Raw genomic sequence first — 17339 nt, forward strand, 5'->3', positions numbered from 1 at the left:
AATTAAGCCCCGAGATGTCATCGGGCCTCAAGGGGGAGGAGAGGAACAAAAGTGACATTAAAGAAGAGCTGAAACTTACGACTGAGATCACAAACTCAGGAAAAACACATTTACTGACGTCATAAATGTGAGAAGTAGACTGTATACTGTTAATACTAGAAAGACAATAATATTAATTTAGCATTTTTGAATTATGACATAAACTGAGCCGTTTCCCTCTGCTCCCTCAGCTATGATTTGGTGAACATCATGATGACCTTCTCACATCAGTCCATCCAGCAGCAGCTTTGATGATGACTTTTTCTGTGTGAATGAAGCTCTTTCGGGGCTCAGTGGAGGATGACCTGAAAAGTCACACACTAAGAGAGAGAGAGAGAGAGAGAGAGAGGGGAGGACAAATGGTGCAGAGTCACTTTCCTCCACAGGTGGCTGCGTCTTGTCCATGCGTCATCTTCTGCAGCTCGATCCTCCGCGCTGTGGGGACGCTGGTGCCAAACCCAGCTGAGACAGGGTGAAAAGCGCCAGGTCACCAGTCCATCACAGGGACACACAGAGACATAGTCATAGTCCATTTAGAGTACCTAATCCCCAAATCTGCATGTTCTTGGACTGTGGGAGGAAACCTGGAGAACCCGGAGAAAGCCCTTGTTAAAACTGGGTCATGAACCCGGGTCTTCCTGCTGCAAAGGCAGGAACCACCTTACCACCGTGTGGCCCATAGTCAATCTTAAACATATGTGTGTATATAAATATATATACATATATATATATATACATATATATATATATATATATATATATATATATATATGTATATACATATATATATATATACATATATATATATATACACATAAAATGTCTTGGTTACATTTTAAACCTTCACACACAGGCAATAGTCGCAGTTTTGAAAGTAAGAACAGAAACCTCTCGTTACTCTTATAAAGACTGAAACCTCAGAGGTCAGAGGTCAGCAGCAGTAGCCATCCAGCTTCAACAGAACCTTTTGACAGTTAACTAACTGTATTTATACACTAACAAAACCAATATGTTAAAGAATATAACTTAAAAACTTTAAAGGTATTTTATGTTTTAAAATGTAATTTGTGTGTGTGTGTGTCTTACATACTGCCTCTTTAACATGCCATTATCGTTGTACTTTCACATATTAAGTCATTATTGCACATATTTAAATACAATTAACCTGGGTTTCATGTAAAATTGATCACTTATTTTTTTTAGCGAGTTGTCTTTCACGACTACGCCTCATCTTTATATGATTTCAAGACTGAAACCTCAGAGGTCAGAGGTCAGCAGCATCCATCAATCTTTCATAGGACTTTGAAAAGTATCACGCTTCCGTCCGATCATAAGAGGTCATGGTTACCTGACTTATTTGACAGTCCAGCCTGTCGTTACGTAGCGGCCAGTTGTTTTCCACTTAACTGTATTTATACACTAACGAAACCATAAGAAAATAACTTAAAGGTACTGTGTATGTAAGAAATGGATTCTATTAAGTCATTAAGAAAACGTGTTTAAATTGAAACGTTTGCGTCACTGTGTTTTGGGGGTTGCAGTAGTTTTGTGTCACATATTATTGCACATATTGAAATACAATTAACCTGTGTTTTATGTAAATCACTTATTTTTAACTCTGACTATTTCGAGTTGTCTTTCACGACTACGCTTCATCTTTATATGATTTATAAGTCACTCAAATTGCCCTTAGATCTGTTTATTTATGAGCTTGGCGCTCTTGTAACATTCTCAGCTCGGGGTTTTTATTATTCGGGAGGATGTGGAGCAAGAAAGTCGGATTTTTTCACTCTTCTGTGTTCCCCTTTCATCTGGAAAAGCACTTTGTTCTGCAGCTTGTAAAATGTACCACAAACACAATCATGATGATTATCCGTCCATTTTGATGATTCCGTAGACGGAGCGCGGTCAAGTTCAAAGAGTGGAGGGAGCGAGGGGAAGTCAGCAGCCAGTGGATATAATCTCAGGTTAGAATATTCCCTTCTTTTTCCAACATTTATGTGTCTCTTAAATCCTCAGCTGTACGTATACATATGTATACGTGTGTGATCATCACACTGCGCTTCTTATCTGAAAGATATTCACCACCTTCACTGGTTCTCCACTCTGAGAAAAAGAGACAAAAGCAAACGTAGATGGACGGTGTTTTACTTTGAATACTATAAAGTGCAAATTACTACTAGGTCACTGCCGTCTAATGCTGAGAAATACAAGAGGGACGCTGGTTTGGTGTAAATAACACAATTATAATTAATGCAATTTACGTACAGTGCTTAACGCATTTATTAGAACACCGGTCATAAAATGAGAAAACGTAAATATTTTTAGAAAACTTTCACAAACTCGCTTAAAACTAAAAGTTTAATTGTTATTTATTTAATCAAGCATCACATTTAACGACTATAACAAGTTTTTTCTGTTCAGGAATGCAAGTAAATAATAATTATAAATTGACATCTTCCTCAAGAAATAATCGTGTGCTTTACTATTTTTTCAGGGTTTTTTTTCCTGTAAAACAGCACATTTGAAAATTCAACAATTATTATACTTTAGCCTTAAACATATCATTTTGGTTTAAGAGCTTCTACATACTGGTGTATTAACCATTACACAAACATAAGAAATGATTTTGATATTTTTAATACATAAGTTGTTAATTAGTCAAATATGACAGGAAGCGGCTACTCTGATGTGGTAGAAGGGCCCGCCCCCCCCGATCAAATTCAGCTTAGAGTCCCATAAAGATGGTGCTGTCATACGCCAACTGGACAGGGATCAAGAGTACTGATTTCCGCATAATTGGCTAAGAAACTCATGATAAAACATGTGCCCACTGACCCACAAGTGATGATTCTCGATGCATGGAGGCCTAGAGTTGTTTGCCGGGAATAAATAAATGCATCGCGCATGAATTATTGAACAATAACAAGACCTGTGTGTCAGAAGTGGCTGTTTTACACCGCCGATGCAGGAGACAGGTAAACAAAGTGTCGCGTGCCGCCGCCGTTGGATCCTTCTCCTCTTGTATTCTGGGGTGAACTCATCATAGCAGAGGGAGACAAACAAACAAACAAACAAACAAACAAACAGAAAGATGCCAAGAAGACGAGCAGGAATTCCCAGAATTGGGACAAACACGTATGAATGAAACATCAGAGTGACTCCAGCTGTTTCATTCCCGCCACTGCCACGGGAGAGAGGACACACAGGAGCCCCGTCTGTGCTGAGGACTGACACAGACAACAGTGCCGTGTAAACAGGAAGTCTGCTGGCAGGGCCGGGAATGAGACGACGGGAAGACGTGAAACACAGGATATGCTCAGAATATCTGAACAGAGGCTTCTTCTTCTTCTTCTTCTTCTTCACACTGAGACAAATCACAACAAAGAGACACAAGACGAAACAGCGAAGTCATGATTAGATCTATTTCCAGTTTTCTTTAAAGATTACAAAAAAGTTATTACATCCCCAGATTTTCTTAAAAAAAAAAAGAACGAAAGATACATTAGGAAAATACAAATAGTAGATTTTTTTCCGTGGCATATTTTCAATTCTTCAATCAGTGTAAATATATAATAATGAATTCCGTGTTCCATTTGTGCCGTGATTTCACTTCCTTCCTTCATTCATTCATCACAAAACATAACACCTATTTACCAACTCCTAAAAACACAGAAAGCGAGATCATTCCTTTTCATCTGTCAGGCACGGATAGACACTCGGCCATAAGTGGAATATTAAAATAAAAAAAAATCCTTCATTTGTTAAGAGTTAAGATTCATTTGCATATTAAAACAACAGAGAGCAAAAAAAAACGCTGGAATATTTCCATAAAATCTACAACGTTGTTCCTTCATTATAAAAGAAAATAATACAAAAGAAATGTAGTTTAGTGGTTTTTTTCATGAAATTTGTACAGCTGCTGTTGTCAGTCAGTCTCTGTGTGTGTGTGTGTGAATGTGTGTATTTAAATCTGTGAGGTTTAAAAAAAACAACAACATAAAAACTACCTGTGAGATGAGACAGACTGGATTATCAGACTGGATTATCCTAAAAACAACCTCACTACATGTCACTGTCAGTGATGGAGTCATTCCTGAGCATAATAGTTCACTTAATTGTGGGGATTTTTCTATGAGTAATCTCTGCGTTTGTGTCTCTCTGGTCTCGTTTGTGGGAATAATCTGGATTGAGCAGCATGTGATTTAAATTTCACTGTTGTTGACTTTGCAATTCAGGCCCAAAAATCTACAGTGCCTCATGAAACAAATACAGAAAATGGGTATAACATCAAGCATAAAGCCAAAAATCTCTATGTTAAATGTATAACTGTGATGTTATTGCCCTATTTTTAGTGTTTTGATCAGGGCGATTTCAATAAAATCTCTACATCAAGCTGATAAAACGGAGTCTCCACCTCTTTTAAGGTAAAATAGTTGCTTTAAAGAATGAATTTGCCCAAATTAAAAAGAAAAAACATTGTCCTTTTGGCTTCTTGCTCTCGAGGGATCACAACAGCAGATAGATAATCTGCTAATCCAGGTTAGGAAACGGCTGGAACCTGAGTGTCCAAATAAAAGTGAGCAGTGGGATTGACTCCCTGCTCTGAGGGACCACAGCACTGGACCTGGCAGGGGGATTGGAACTGGCAACCCTCTGATTACAAGCCCTGTCCAGTCACCTCATTTAGAGATTTCTTCTGAAATGTGTTAATCTGCGTTGGCAGCTGATTTACCTTTTCAAAATAATATTGGGAGTCACAGAAATGGCAGTATGAGAAGTTGTTAAATTATGTGCAAATTTGCTCTTCTGTCAACTTTAAAAAAAAAGTGTGGAAAGCTCCGGTCCAGACTTTCGATAACGTGATGAAAACAACATGTTTGGGACTGACTGACTTCTAGGTTTGGTCCGTGTGAAACGTCCGAAGTGACCTTTCCAAAAACACGCGTGAGACAAAAGTCAGCGAGACAAAGGCGTCTTTTCTGTCAGAGTCCAGGCTCCACATTCCTCTCATTCTGCTGCTGGACGTGACCCGACCACCACTACAGCTGCCTCTGTGTCCGCTTCACTCTCGTCTGAGGACGCAGCGGCGGTCACTTCCAGCTTTGGGGTCTGTGTGCGTTTGTGTGTGATTGTTTTCCATTCGACGTCCAGAGTCAGAAAAGTCAAGACGATTCAACGCATAATGACACGAATTTCGACTAAAAACATCAGAAATGCTTTGACTTTGGTTTTCACTCTTTCATAAGCAGATGTAGTGGAAATAAAGGAGGAGGGAATGTCAACTTCAGAAAGAATTATTTACACTCGACCTGTCTGACTGAGCTGCTAATGTGTGCCTTTGGTCTGTCACTCGACAATCTGCTTGAATAAAATACACATCTTTCATCCGCTTCCACTGATAACTAATTATCCTGCCCTTCTTTTGTACTTCAAAATATAAAAGAATAATCAACGTTTCTCTGCTCATTCATCCTGACAGTCTGTCTGGTTTTGGGAGAAACACACACACACAACAAAAAATCCACTTTCAGTTCAGTCAGTTCAGCTCAGGCTGGTTAATGGCATCGCATCATCAGATCTAAGCTTAGTTGCAAATTCTGAAATAATTGACCTTTTTCTCCGAATAAAAGGAGCCAATTGACTTTTCTTTCTTTTCTTTTTTTTTTTACCAAAAAAGCACCAAAACATTACGGTTGAGTCACGTGTTGACGGTGTTAATATCAGCCGTAACTAATTTACCTGCCGACGGGAACTAAATGAATAAACTAGTGTGCCGCTGTCAGCGCTCATCAGTGTCACCTACACTATATTTAAACGTATAAATCATGTAAAATAAAGAGTTTATGATATTAAAACGCAGGGTAGGGGAAAGAAATGATATGTTAATGGTTAACATAGGACCTTTTTGTGGCATGAAAGAGTCCTTGTGGAGACCAAAACCCGGTCCTAATAAGGCCATAGCCATGTTTCTGGTTAAAAAAATAAAAAAAATCTAGCTTTGTGAGGACATTTTGTTGCTTCAATATTCTTCAGGGCTTCTTCAGAGTTAAGATGTGTTTTTTTTTAGGGTTAGGCACTAAGTTGTGATGCTTAAAGTTAGGGTAAGGTGGTGGGGATTGTGTGTGTAATGTGTCCCCACTCAGATATAAAAACTTCAGAAGTAAGTTATTGTACTGTTTGATTTGTTCTAATATCTCATTCATGTAACTTATCTTTCACTTCACGTGTTTTCCAGCTTTTTAGGGTTCAAAAGCCCCTCCCCTCCCCTCCGCTCTCTCCGAGTGCGCCACACACGTTGCTAAAGGTCAGTGCAGATGAGGACCAGCTCATTTGAATTCAAAGGTAGAGAGGATGATTTAATATGGATAAAGTCCAGGGTCAAAAGGTTGCAATCGTGATCGGAATATTCTACTCGACTGAACTGAAAGGGAACTTCCCCCAAAACCTTCGCCTCCTCTAACAACGTCCTCGTCCAATTCAGCTTCCCACACTTTGTTTCCTTCTTCCTCTCCAGAGTCAGTTTCCCATCACGCTGCCATTTACATGAAATATATATATCTATATATCTATCTATATATATAATATTCTATTAGTTGCCGTTGATAACTGGTTTCAAACAGCAGCGTCTATATAATATGAATTAATAACAATCCTGTAACACAGTGTCCCTTTATGTGGATTAAAATGTGATCAGCTTGCAGTTAAATGATGATTAATAATAAAATAGCTCAACACTGTAGAAGGAAAAGAAAATCAGTACTAAATCTTTCATGCTCACCACTAGCTCATTTTTAAGTGATAACTCACGACATAAAAGTTACATTCATTACACGATAACGCGATTGTTTCAACGACTGAAAGCAGACCTGACATTGTTAACATGTCATAAGAGATAAAACGTGGTAAAAAGACTCTTTTTTTTTTTTTTTCTTACTTGTTTTTGTTTAAATCTTCACTAAACTGAAGCGTCCTTCTCTATCACTGCTCTGTCTTTGTCTTTAAAGTAATAAGCTCGTATGGCCCGACTGACCTCGCACATCTTTACGGTATCATTTCGATTTTGAACTCATCTGAGCTCTGAGCCGCGCCGTCTGGAAGTTCTTGTTCCCTTTTCCCCCCGAAAAGCAAAAAAAGCTTTGTATATTTAATGAGAAGTGGCAGTGAGTGAATATTTCATCCTCCTTTGAAATTAACGCCACAGACGTTTGCGCCCAGTTCCAAACTTTTCTTTTTGAATCATACTGAAGTGGTATCTGGAGCTCGTATCTCGGCTCTGCTTGTTACTCAAACGACAGCAGGTCCGGGTGGGGCTCGGCGTCTTCGGCGCCCACTGCGGTGCCTTTGCCGTTCCCCAGCAGGACCTCCTCGCCCAGGCTGATGCGACAGGCCGTTTTCCCGGAGCAGGGGGTGGAGGCCAGCCGGGAGTCTGGCCCTGACGCCTTCTGCCAGACGTCGCAGGGTTTGGCTCGGGGCTCCGGCAGAGGCGGGTCTTTGTGGATGAGGTCTGGCACAGAGAGCTGAAGCTGGAGCTGGAGCTCCTCCATGTCTCCGTCACAGCTCCTGTCTTCTATGACATCTTCCCCACCTGCCACTCCATCCGCCTTGCTGTCGCGCCCCGTCAGCTCAGAATGAGCAGCGGCGTTCTTCTCCACATCGATATCCGCCGACGCCTCGGCCTCCTGCCGCCGCCGCTGCTGCTCCTCCTCCTGAGAAATAAGAGGCGTCTTTCCCGGGGAGGGCATGAATGAGGGGGTGTCTGCAGCTTCCGGAGAGGAGACCACGGGGTCGGAGGAGATCATCATATCTTGTGTGGTCTTCAAGGCTCGTGGGAGGCGCTTCTTCCCTGACGGCGGCGGCGGGTCCAGCCGAGGGAAGGAGTTGAAGGAGGAGACGTGACTGTGGAGGTAAGAGATTGTCACAGGTGAAATAAAACTGGTGTGGTGTCATACATCACAGCGAGGGCACGGGGGGGGAGACACGGGAGGCAAAGACATAAAAGGGGGGGGGAAGATGTACGCGGCAAACACCTCTGTGCTGAAAACATAAAGGTGTCATTAAAGAAGACTGGTCCACTGATTTGGCCTATTTATCAACGCGATGAGCAGCCGAGGCACGGAACTCTTGGAGGCAGAGACTCAGCGCTGCAATTTATGTTCAAATAATGAGACAAAGCTTCTGATCTATTGTGGTGTCAATAACAAAAACAACACCATGAATCAGCCGTATACAATGCATATTTACAGACAGAAGCATTTCCCTTCTCTCTATACAGTCATACAGCTTTCATCGCAACAAACAGGGCAAATGTACAAAGGGTGTTTTCCATTTTAAAATTCTTGCACATTACAAGTGCTAGTGATAGTACCGTGATAGTACCTGATGCTTTGTTTTAGGACGCATGAAATGTGGCGTCGACAGAGTGCCGGCCACCGTTTGGTCAGAGAGTGACGTCACTGGAAGTAGAGATGTTCCGATACCATTTTTTCCCTCCCGATACCGATTCCGATACTCGTGATGTCGGTATCGGCCGATACCGAGTACCGATACCGATACCAGTGTGTTAAAAAAAAATCATACTATAAATAATAATAATGATAATAATACATCACATGTATATATAGATATCATTGTGGTAAGGCCTTGCTCAGGTTAAACCCTTTGTAAAACATGAATGAATACAGCAAATGGAAGCCATTTATTTTTATATTTATTTTTAACTATAAAAAACAGTAGTGCAACAGGAACTTAAATAAATATAGGAATAATTATAAAAAAACAAATTAAAGTGCCGCCATTATGTAGTAAAATAAAAAGGCATTTAAATCTTTAAATAGTGCAGTATCGTGGTATCGGATCGGTGCCTGGACTCCAGTACTCGCCGATACCGATACCAGCATTTTTGGCAGTATCGGAGGCTTTTCCGATACTGATATTGGAATCGGAACAACTCTAACTGGAAGAGTCACGAGCGCGACGTCCGACACAAGAATAAACTCAGAGGTTTTTTCGGAGGGCTTTAGTGCCGGATGTGACATAGCTGAACAAGAATGGCCGACTACGAAATATAGCCTTTACCGGGACATTTTTTTGCCTGTTCTATGGCCTTACCAGATCAGCTTGGCCCTAACCCTAACGTCACTTCTTCTCCATGCTCTCTTCCCTGGAATTGAGTTGTTTCTTGTACGTGATATACTTAGATCACGAGGGGCCGTTCATGTGCACTTTGCACGTCGGGAACTCGTATTAACCATAATTTCCGAGAACACGTGAAGGCAGCATTACAGCATTAGAAACAAATTTGGTCACATTTTAACTGAATGATTATTTTTGAAAAAAGTTGCGTAAACTGTTTCCTCACCTCACGTTTCCCTACGTAGCCTTCCGTTAGCATCAAAACTCAAAATTATGTCAAGTTTGTCCATTGTGGGCTACTGTAATAATAAGTCTAAAAATGAAACAAACAACAATTCATACAATCCAGTGATTGTACACAAATTAAGTGTAATCTAATTAATAAATGTAATTTTACAGACTGGACCTTTAAATGTGATGGATATATGCAGAGCAGCAGCAGCACAATCTTAAATCTACTTTCACCCCTCTTCAGGATAACAGCGATGATGATAATTGTGTGCAATTAAAGTGTTTACATAAAACACACTTTCATTTCTCAAGCTGACAGAAAATTACCAGGATAACGATCGTCACGCGGCGCTAACAATTACAGCTGCATGATCTTTCACCACAGCTGACAGCCATGCACCAAAAACAATAAACAATAAACTGGCGCATTTTTTTTTTTTGTATTTTAGACCAAGAAATAATTAGACCACATTAATATTTCCCACTACATCTTCAGTGTCTGTCAGGAATGTGAATAACAATCCAAATTAAGATGAATCGTGAACGAAAAAGGTCAGAACTCGTTTTGAATAAGTCTTTAAAGTTCATCATTTGGTAAATATGTATATTCAAAGTGCAGGAAAAGTCCACACACGACTTCTGTGGAGTGTGTGTGTGAGTGGCGAATACAAAATTTAGGAAAAACCCATTTTCACTCTTAATCTTTCATAGGGAAACTTAAAAAGTTCACTGTTTTCAATTTCAGACCCCTCACAGACGCCTTTGATGTGTCATCACTCATTTAAAAGCACATTTGACAAAACCTTCAATTATTCAGGTTTTTTTTTTAGAGTTAGACCCAATGTTTAATTGAAACTTCTGACACTTTTGCCTTCAATAAAATGATGTCTTTCAGTTCACTTTATGTTATATATAGAATTATGTTTAAATGCTTTTATGGTCTAGCAAAAAGACCCGGGGTTCGAGGCCCGGTTCTCCCCTTTTGTGTGTGGGTCTTCCTCCCACAGTCCAAAAACATGCAATATGAGGATTAGGCAAAATTGGACACTCTAAACTGATCATAGGTGTGAGTGTGAGTGGTTGTTTGTCTCTATGTGGCCCCACCACGGCCCTCCTTGGGGGATAAAGCAGTAGAAAAAGGATGGATCGATGGATGGATGCTTTTATAGTTTTAAAAATAAGAGTCAGGACGCTGAACTGCTCCCCATAGACAAGGGCCCCTGCAGTGATGGTCATTTACTGCATGTCCTCCCCCTTTAATGTCTATTAAAGGCAAAAAAAACACCCACAAATATCTTCAAAAAACAGACCAAAATACCTGACACTAAATCACATGTTTGTGTTGAAATAAAGGATATGTTTGCGGGTTCACACACACACACACACGCACACACCTGTTGGCCGTCGTTTGGTCCATGCAGCTCCAAACAGCGCCGACATTTTTGTTGACTTCGGTGACGCCGATGTCCCCGTGATGACTGGGCTCCTTCCGCCTTAACAGGTCATTGACCTGGAAGTATAAGGAAGGAAGAAAGGAGGGAAAGGAGGAAAGAAGCAAGGAAAGAAAGCAGGTGAAGACATTTATCACCTTGGATGAAAATTAAACATGAACTATTATACCTCAGTGAGGGCTACCCATGTTTCAATATAGTGACAATTAAGTAACATCTATTCAAAAAGTCTATATATATATGTATATATATGTATATATATATATATATATATATATATACATATAGTATATATATGTATATACATATATATACTATATATGTATATATATATATATACATATATATATACATAATAAAGGCTGTATGTGTGTTTGGACGTGCAGAACTCGACGTTCCATTTCTGTTTGTATCGCACTAACCTTCGCACCGACAGCCTTGCCAAGATTAATGGCATTTTTCAGCCTATGCTGGCCTCCGGAGGACGAAGAGTCGACACTTCCAGAGCCCAGATTAGGATTAGCCGATGCCAGGGAGCGTCGGGCGGAGGAGGGTTGACCTGGCCTGGAAATCTGGGGACTCTGCTGCTGAGCAGTGGAGTTCTGAAACATGCTTTGATCAACTGGGGAAATGAGAGAGGAGACGAGGGAAGAGAAGAGAGAGAGAGAGGGGGGAAAATGGGTAAATACACACAAAGTGGATGTTTTGTTTGTGGTTTCGCAGCTACACACACGCTCCAGATGAAGATGTTAGACGAGCCACAAAGCGGCTCACAGGAGAAGAATAAGCTGATATCAGTGGGATGTTTTTTCTCTGAGGAGGAGATGTCGAAATTCAGAGAAAATGAAAGGAACGCGGCGCCGCTAATAATAGCATGCCGCACCGGTTCTGTTCATTGTAATGAGTGTAAATTCAGTTGGAAACGCTGCATCAAAAACATACGGGACGACAGCATCAGGGAATTTGAGTGTTTGTTTTTTGTTTCATACGACATGCACACATCATGATGCTTTACATCTATGAAATACAAACTATGACACCTTCATGAGATATGCGACACACAAAGGTTTGCATAGCTGTACAACAACACTGCATATCGTGCAATTAAATATCATAAAATAATGTGTAAATGCAAACATGAAACAACTGCAGTGACATGCAAATAATTGGAACAAAATGCAAGATCAGAGACAACAACAACAAAAACAAAACATAAAAGGGAAATGAGGTGGTGGTAAATCCACCGGGACAACGTCTTACCTCTTTGAGAGAAATGTTTCTCGGAAAGCATTTAATGAGACATAGAGGGATCACATTTTTGGATTACTTTACGTCTAAAGTAGCAGTTTTTGCTTTGTCACCAACATCATTATATACGAGAGGAGGAGGAGGAGGAGGTAATGGGCAGCGGCTACATCATCTTGGCCAGATAATAGGGAAAATATCACCTGCACACCACAAACGCATATTTCATTTCACGTTTCTCTTCAAAGCGAGAGATCAGCAACAAGCAAGGATCTCAACCAGGAGCCAAAACATGACACATTATCCAAAATGATGAATCAGTGTGACACAGAGAGAGAGATTCAGAGTTACTTCAAGGAAAATATGAGATATGAGAGGAACAGGGAGAGAGAGAGATACAATTTACATGACAGCAAGCTGGCACTTACTCATGGGCAGTCAACTGATCCGATGACTGCGGCAGAGACGCGGTGTACAGCGATGCAACAGCGAATGTGTGTTTGCAGACACCGATTACACCGGTTACATGCGTGGAGCTACAGGTAAATGTGCGTGCTATAGTTTGTACTATGATGCAGCTCAGTTAAGTCAACGTACCCTTGAACATGCACTCTGACATAAGGAGAAAATCGTCCTTCTACCCGGCGAGGTCGTTTGTGTGAAACGAGCGGTCCCGCGATCGATAGCGTCACATTACAAGTGCTATGAAAATGAGCCGCATTAATTCCACCGCACGAGGCCACATGTTCTTCCCTCTTTAGCGCCCGACGAAGAGGATGAAGAGGTCATTGCTGAAGGGAAGATGTTTGTGTCGAGACGCCTTACAGAGTGCTTTTTAAAAGGATTTTTTTTATACAGGTTTGCTCTCATCTCAAAAAGCTCAAAAAGAAAAGGTGAAGTCGGCTCCTTGGAAACGAGCCCAGGTGTCTAAGTCTGGCTCATTTCCACACTGATGCGATTTATCATCACTATTTATGAGCACTTCTCAGCGGCGCCGTCCGTCGAGGCAGCTCAGACTCTGCCGTAAAACCGTAAGCGGATGCAAATCTGCTGTTTTCAGCGGCTGCCGAGCGAAGGGCTGTGTTGTGCAAACCCCCGCAGTGTCAACAGCGAGAGCAGAGGGGACCAGCTTGTCCAAGCTCAGGAACGTTGAAGTGAAAGACTCAACGGTGCAAAAAAACACTTGAAGGAAAAAAAAAGAGATTTGTCTGTTAGACGTGAGTTTTCGTTTTCCACAGCAATGACACACAAATCAACCCAACCGTAAGAATCAGTCAAACAATATCCTACGTAACATTGGTGTGAAAAAGAGGTCGCACTTCAAGCATTTGTAAAACTGTGCCAGAAATGTATTCCCAAATCCCACGTTCTTGATTTATTCTCATGTTTTTATCTGAGGCAACCTAGAAATTCAGAGAGCTGATGTGAAGTCTGTCAGAGGCTGACAAAAGTGAATCTGGGTGGAACAGGGTCTTCCTCTGCATGTGTACGATGTGTAGGTGAGCGACAAGAAGCCCTGACCGCCTTTGAACACCTCAGAGCAGACAGCAGGAGATGGAACACAACGACTATTATCGCCTTTTCAATAAACCTGCATTCACGCACAGATAACAACTGAACCCTTTGACACAGGGGTGTCAAACTCATTTTTGTTCAGGGGCCACATACAGCACAATTTTATCTCAAGTGGGCCGGACCAGTAAAAATAGTAAAATAATAGCATAATAACCTATGAACAACAAGAACTCTTTGCTTTTTTTCTCCTTTGTTTTACATTTAATGAAGGATATTTTTACAAAACATGACATTACTTGATTAATATAAGTGCAATTTCAACAATATCGTGCCTAAATGTACTATTTACACATCACACTGGATCTAAAATGGCACAGACATTTAGTCACAGGTATCTGGAAGAGAAAAATATTATATTTGATATTACGTTTAGATAGTGTGAAATTTTAACAAATTCATCCTGTGGGCCAGATTGGACCCTCCGGCGGGCCGGAACTGGCCCCCGGGCCGTATGTTTGACACCCCTGCTTTAACACCTGAGCCTCAAGATGTCCGCCTGGATAAAAAGACCAGAGAAAACTTCCAATATCTGGCAGTTATTGACCATTTACTTCATGCTGAAGGTGTGGTGATTTCCCACAAGTGTCTGCACCATCATCACCAGTGGGGAATTTTCATTTGGGCAAACATGACTACACAAGTTAAACAAAAGTTGGTAAAAGTGGCAAGAATTGAAGTCCTGAAGTAAAAAAGTCAGACACTGTGGGAGACACTGTGGGAGACACCCCCAACACAGGAAGTCCTGCATGTTGCTGCCATGGAGACAGTGAATGAGCTATAGGCTATAACCTTTTTCCTTGAAGCACCCACTTTGCTTGTGTCCAAGAACCCCCCAACCCAAACCCCTGTTCATGCACAACACTCACTAAAAGAATAAAGTGTGGTTTATATGCAAAACTAAACAGCACTTGTTCCTGTTCTCACAGTGTATATGAATAAAAACTGTCCTGTTCTTCCATAAAATCAAAACCAAGGTAACTCTTGAGATATTTCCTTTTTTTTTATACCACATTGAGAAAAAGGAAAATTTCACAGACTACGAGAACAAGTGTTAATTTACAAGATTTAAGTCATAAATTTACAAGAAAAGAGTCATACATTTACTAACCTGTTGTTTTAGAAGAGGAAAATGAGGAATGATTATTATTATTAAATTTATTAAAATGAGGAATTTTGTGGAATTGTACTTTAGGATAGGTTTCACAAACAAGGAGCTACTCAGCATCACATTGTCCTAAGTATCAGGACTGGATCCATCAGCGGGTCATTCAACGGGGTTTTGCGGTTTCTCAAGAAACAATCCGACTGATAATTAAGATTTCGGATCCAGAAGGAGTTGAGCGCGACTTTTACCTGCTCAGACTTGCTGACGCAGTAATGGTCACAGACGTTCAGAGGTCACAAATTTAAAGGTGGACCAAAGAATGGGTTTTAATTGGTGTGATACGGGGTTCTGATTATCCGCTGAATCTAAAACAGTCCGTCTACGTGTGAAAAATACCCCTGACAGCGCCGGTGAGCAAGGCCAAACAAAAACAACTGCCTTCCTGTTGTTTTCACGACCCCAGCATGCACCTCCTCGCTTTAAGCTCACACTGTGTAGCTGTCCGTGCCTCACTTTAACTCTCCCGAAAGCCTCAGGGCCCCAGGTTGTAAACTGTAGTTTCAAAATAGAACGGGTGAAGACGTAGGTGCTGTAGAGGATTGTTTTCGACAAAAAACAACACGAAGAAGCTGAACTACGCATGAAAATTGAGGAATTGAAAACAGAGGAATTTCCCCGGGAAGCTAAACATACACATAAATCTCTTAAAGAAGAGTTCAAGAGAAAATTAGATTATAAAATAATATTTTCATTTAAAGCACTGGGAGAGAATAAGATGTGATAAGAAACTCTAACACTATCTATTCATAAATGGAAAGAGTTAGCTGAGAAACTGAGAAACGTGCAGAATAGTAACATTTAGAGAGATGGCAAAGTTTTAAGTTCTGTAATGTTTGTTATTTCTAGAGTATGTTACTTCTTTTTTTTTGCTGTTTTGGACCAAAAGTAATAAAAAGAAAACCCTCGGTGATAAAGTAAACGTAACCTCTGAAGGATTAGTGTGTGTTTCATTGTCTTGCTTACAAACCGGCCTGAAGGAGTCCATCTGAAACAATGATGGTTCATTAACAGCGGAGCCAGCACTTTCTCCCCGGCTCTTTCTCGAGGAGCTGCTGTGGATTAACGGCTTTAATCAAACACCAGCTGAGGTGGGATGGCTATTTTCACGACGTAACCCCCCAATTAAATTTCAACAGTCTCGCCACACGATATCAGTCACCTCGCGCTGCACCTCGAGAGACCGAGCCCGAGATGAGAAGCAGGCGCGATAAAGTGAGACATTTATTGGGCACAAAATGAAAGAGTCAACAAAACTGAGCCGAGCGCTGTCGCTCCCACTCATGTACCAGCAGCCGGGCAGAATCCACGGGAATGATAATGCAATCCGCTGCAACACTAAGGAAATGGGAAATCTGCCGTGACAGGGAAATGTCATGTTCATCCTTCAGTGTAATTATAGCTTGGCCTTTGTGTCTGAACGTGTTGTGTCTCCAGAGAAGAGTCTTTCACTCTTTAAATATAACAAAATAAAACGATGTGGGCAAAAGAGTTTGGCCACACACCAAGTCAAGTATTTAATTCAGGTGTTTCAATCAGGCTGGAAGGACAATCTTAACACTTCACAAAGGACTATTAAGACACGGTTTGGTGTGGAAGAACTTGACGGGCCCCGAACAGAGCCCTGACCTCTACCACATTGAGCACCTTCGATGATGCCAGACCTTCTCGTCCGACATCAGTGCCTGCCCTCATCATAAACGCTCCACAGAATGAACGGACACAAACTCACATAGGGTCACTTGAGGAAAAAGCTATAAAACTCTGGAGGAAAGTCTTCCAAGACGATTGGAAGCTGTTAAAGCAGCAAAAGGGAGACCAACTCCACCTTAAAATACTGAATTATGTATCTGAATACATCATTACAATCCCAGTTGGTGTAATGTTCAGGCGTCCTGGAAATCAGAAATGTTCTGTTTTACTGTTAAAAACACGCCTTTGGACCTTTACCAATCAGTTTAATAATGGTTTTGGGTTCATGTTTGGTTATTCATTACACCTTTACTGGATTCAGTTTGTGAAAAATGAGGATTTCCTTTTCCTCCATTTCATCTGTTTTACAAAAACATGTATTAGGCATTTTGAAACGTTTGGGTTTCCATTAGTTTTAAGGATAACTAATGGATTAATTAATGGATCGAATGCTTGTATCACACATATATGTTAGTTATGGAGGTCTACTTGCATATATTAACTTGTTTTCATGATTAAAAACCTCCTAGTCGCTGCAAACGAGCCGATCAAAATATCTCCTCACTGATGCTCTCGTCAGCCGCGCTGTTTCAGACCAAAACCACACCCCCAGAATGTGGACTGTGTTGTGATTGGCCAGCCGATGAGAGCTTTCCCACTGTCCTGTGATTGGCCAGGTACCTGGAAGTGACGTAATTGGTAGGCCTGCTCTCACACAGCTCCCCCTCTGGCACGGTGGATGCTCTGCATTTCAGCAGCTACAATGAGAGTAGTTCTTCTTCTTCTGTGGTTGAATGTACGCAACCGGA

At 41.1% G+C, this 17339-nt stretch overlaps 1 protein-coding gene across 1 annotated transcript; it reads right to left on the reverse strand.

Moving 5' to 3' along the window:
* Nucleotides 1-3446: 3446 nt before the first annotated feature.
* On the reverse strand, nt 3447-13275 carry LOC122780583 (uncharacterized protein C1orf226 homolog). Its single transcript, XM_044043645.1, has 4 exons — nt 12117-13275; nt 11279-11478; nt 10800-10915; nt 3447-7938 (listed from the first exon to the last, which is right to left on the reverse strand). Exons 1-4 carry the CDS (start codon nt 12145-12147, stop codon nt 7323-7325), a joined length of 963 nt encoding a protein of 320 aa, XP_043899580.1. The 5' UTR covers nt 12148-13275; the 3' UTR covers nt 3447-7322.
* Between the last annotated feature and the right edge of the window lie 4064 nt (nt 13276-17339).

The sequence above is a fragment of the Solea senegalensis genome, linkage group LG14 (assembly GCF_019176455.1).
Source record: "Solea senegalensis isolate Sse05_10M linkage group LG14, IFAPA_SoseM_1, whole genome shotgun sequence".
NCBI classification, from domain to species: domain Eukaryota; kingdom Metazoa; phylum Chordata; class Actinopteri; order Pleuronectiformes; family Soleidae; genus Solea; species Solea senegalensis.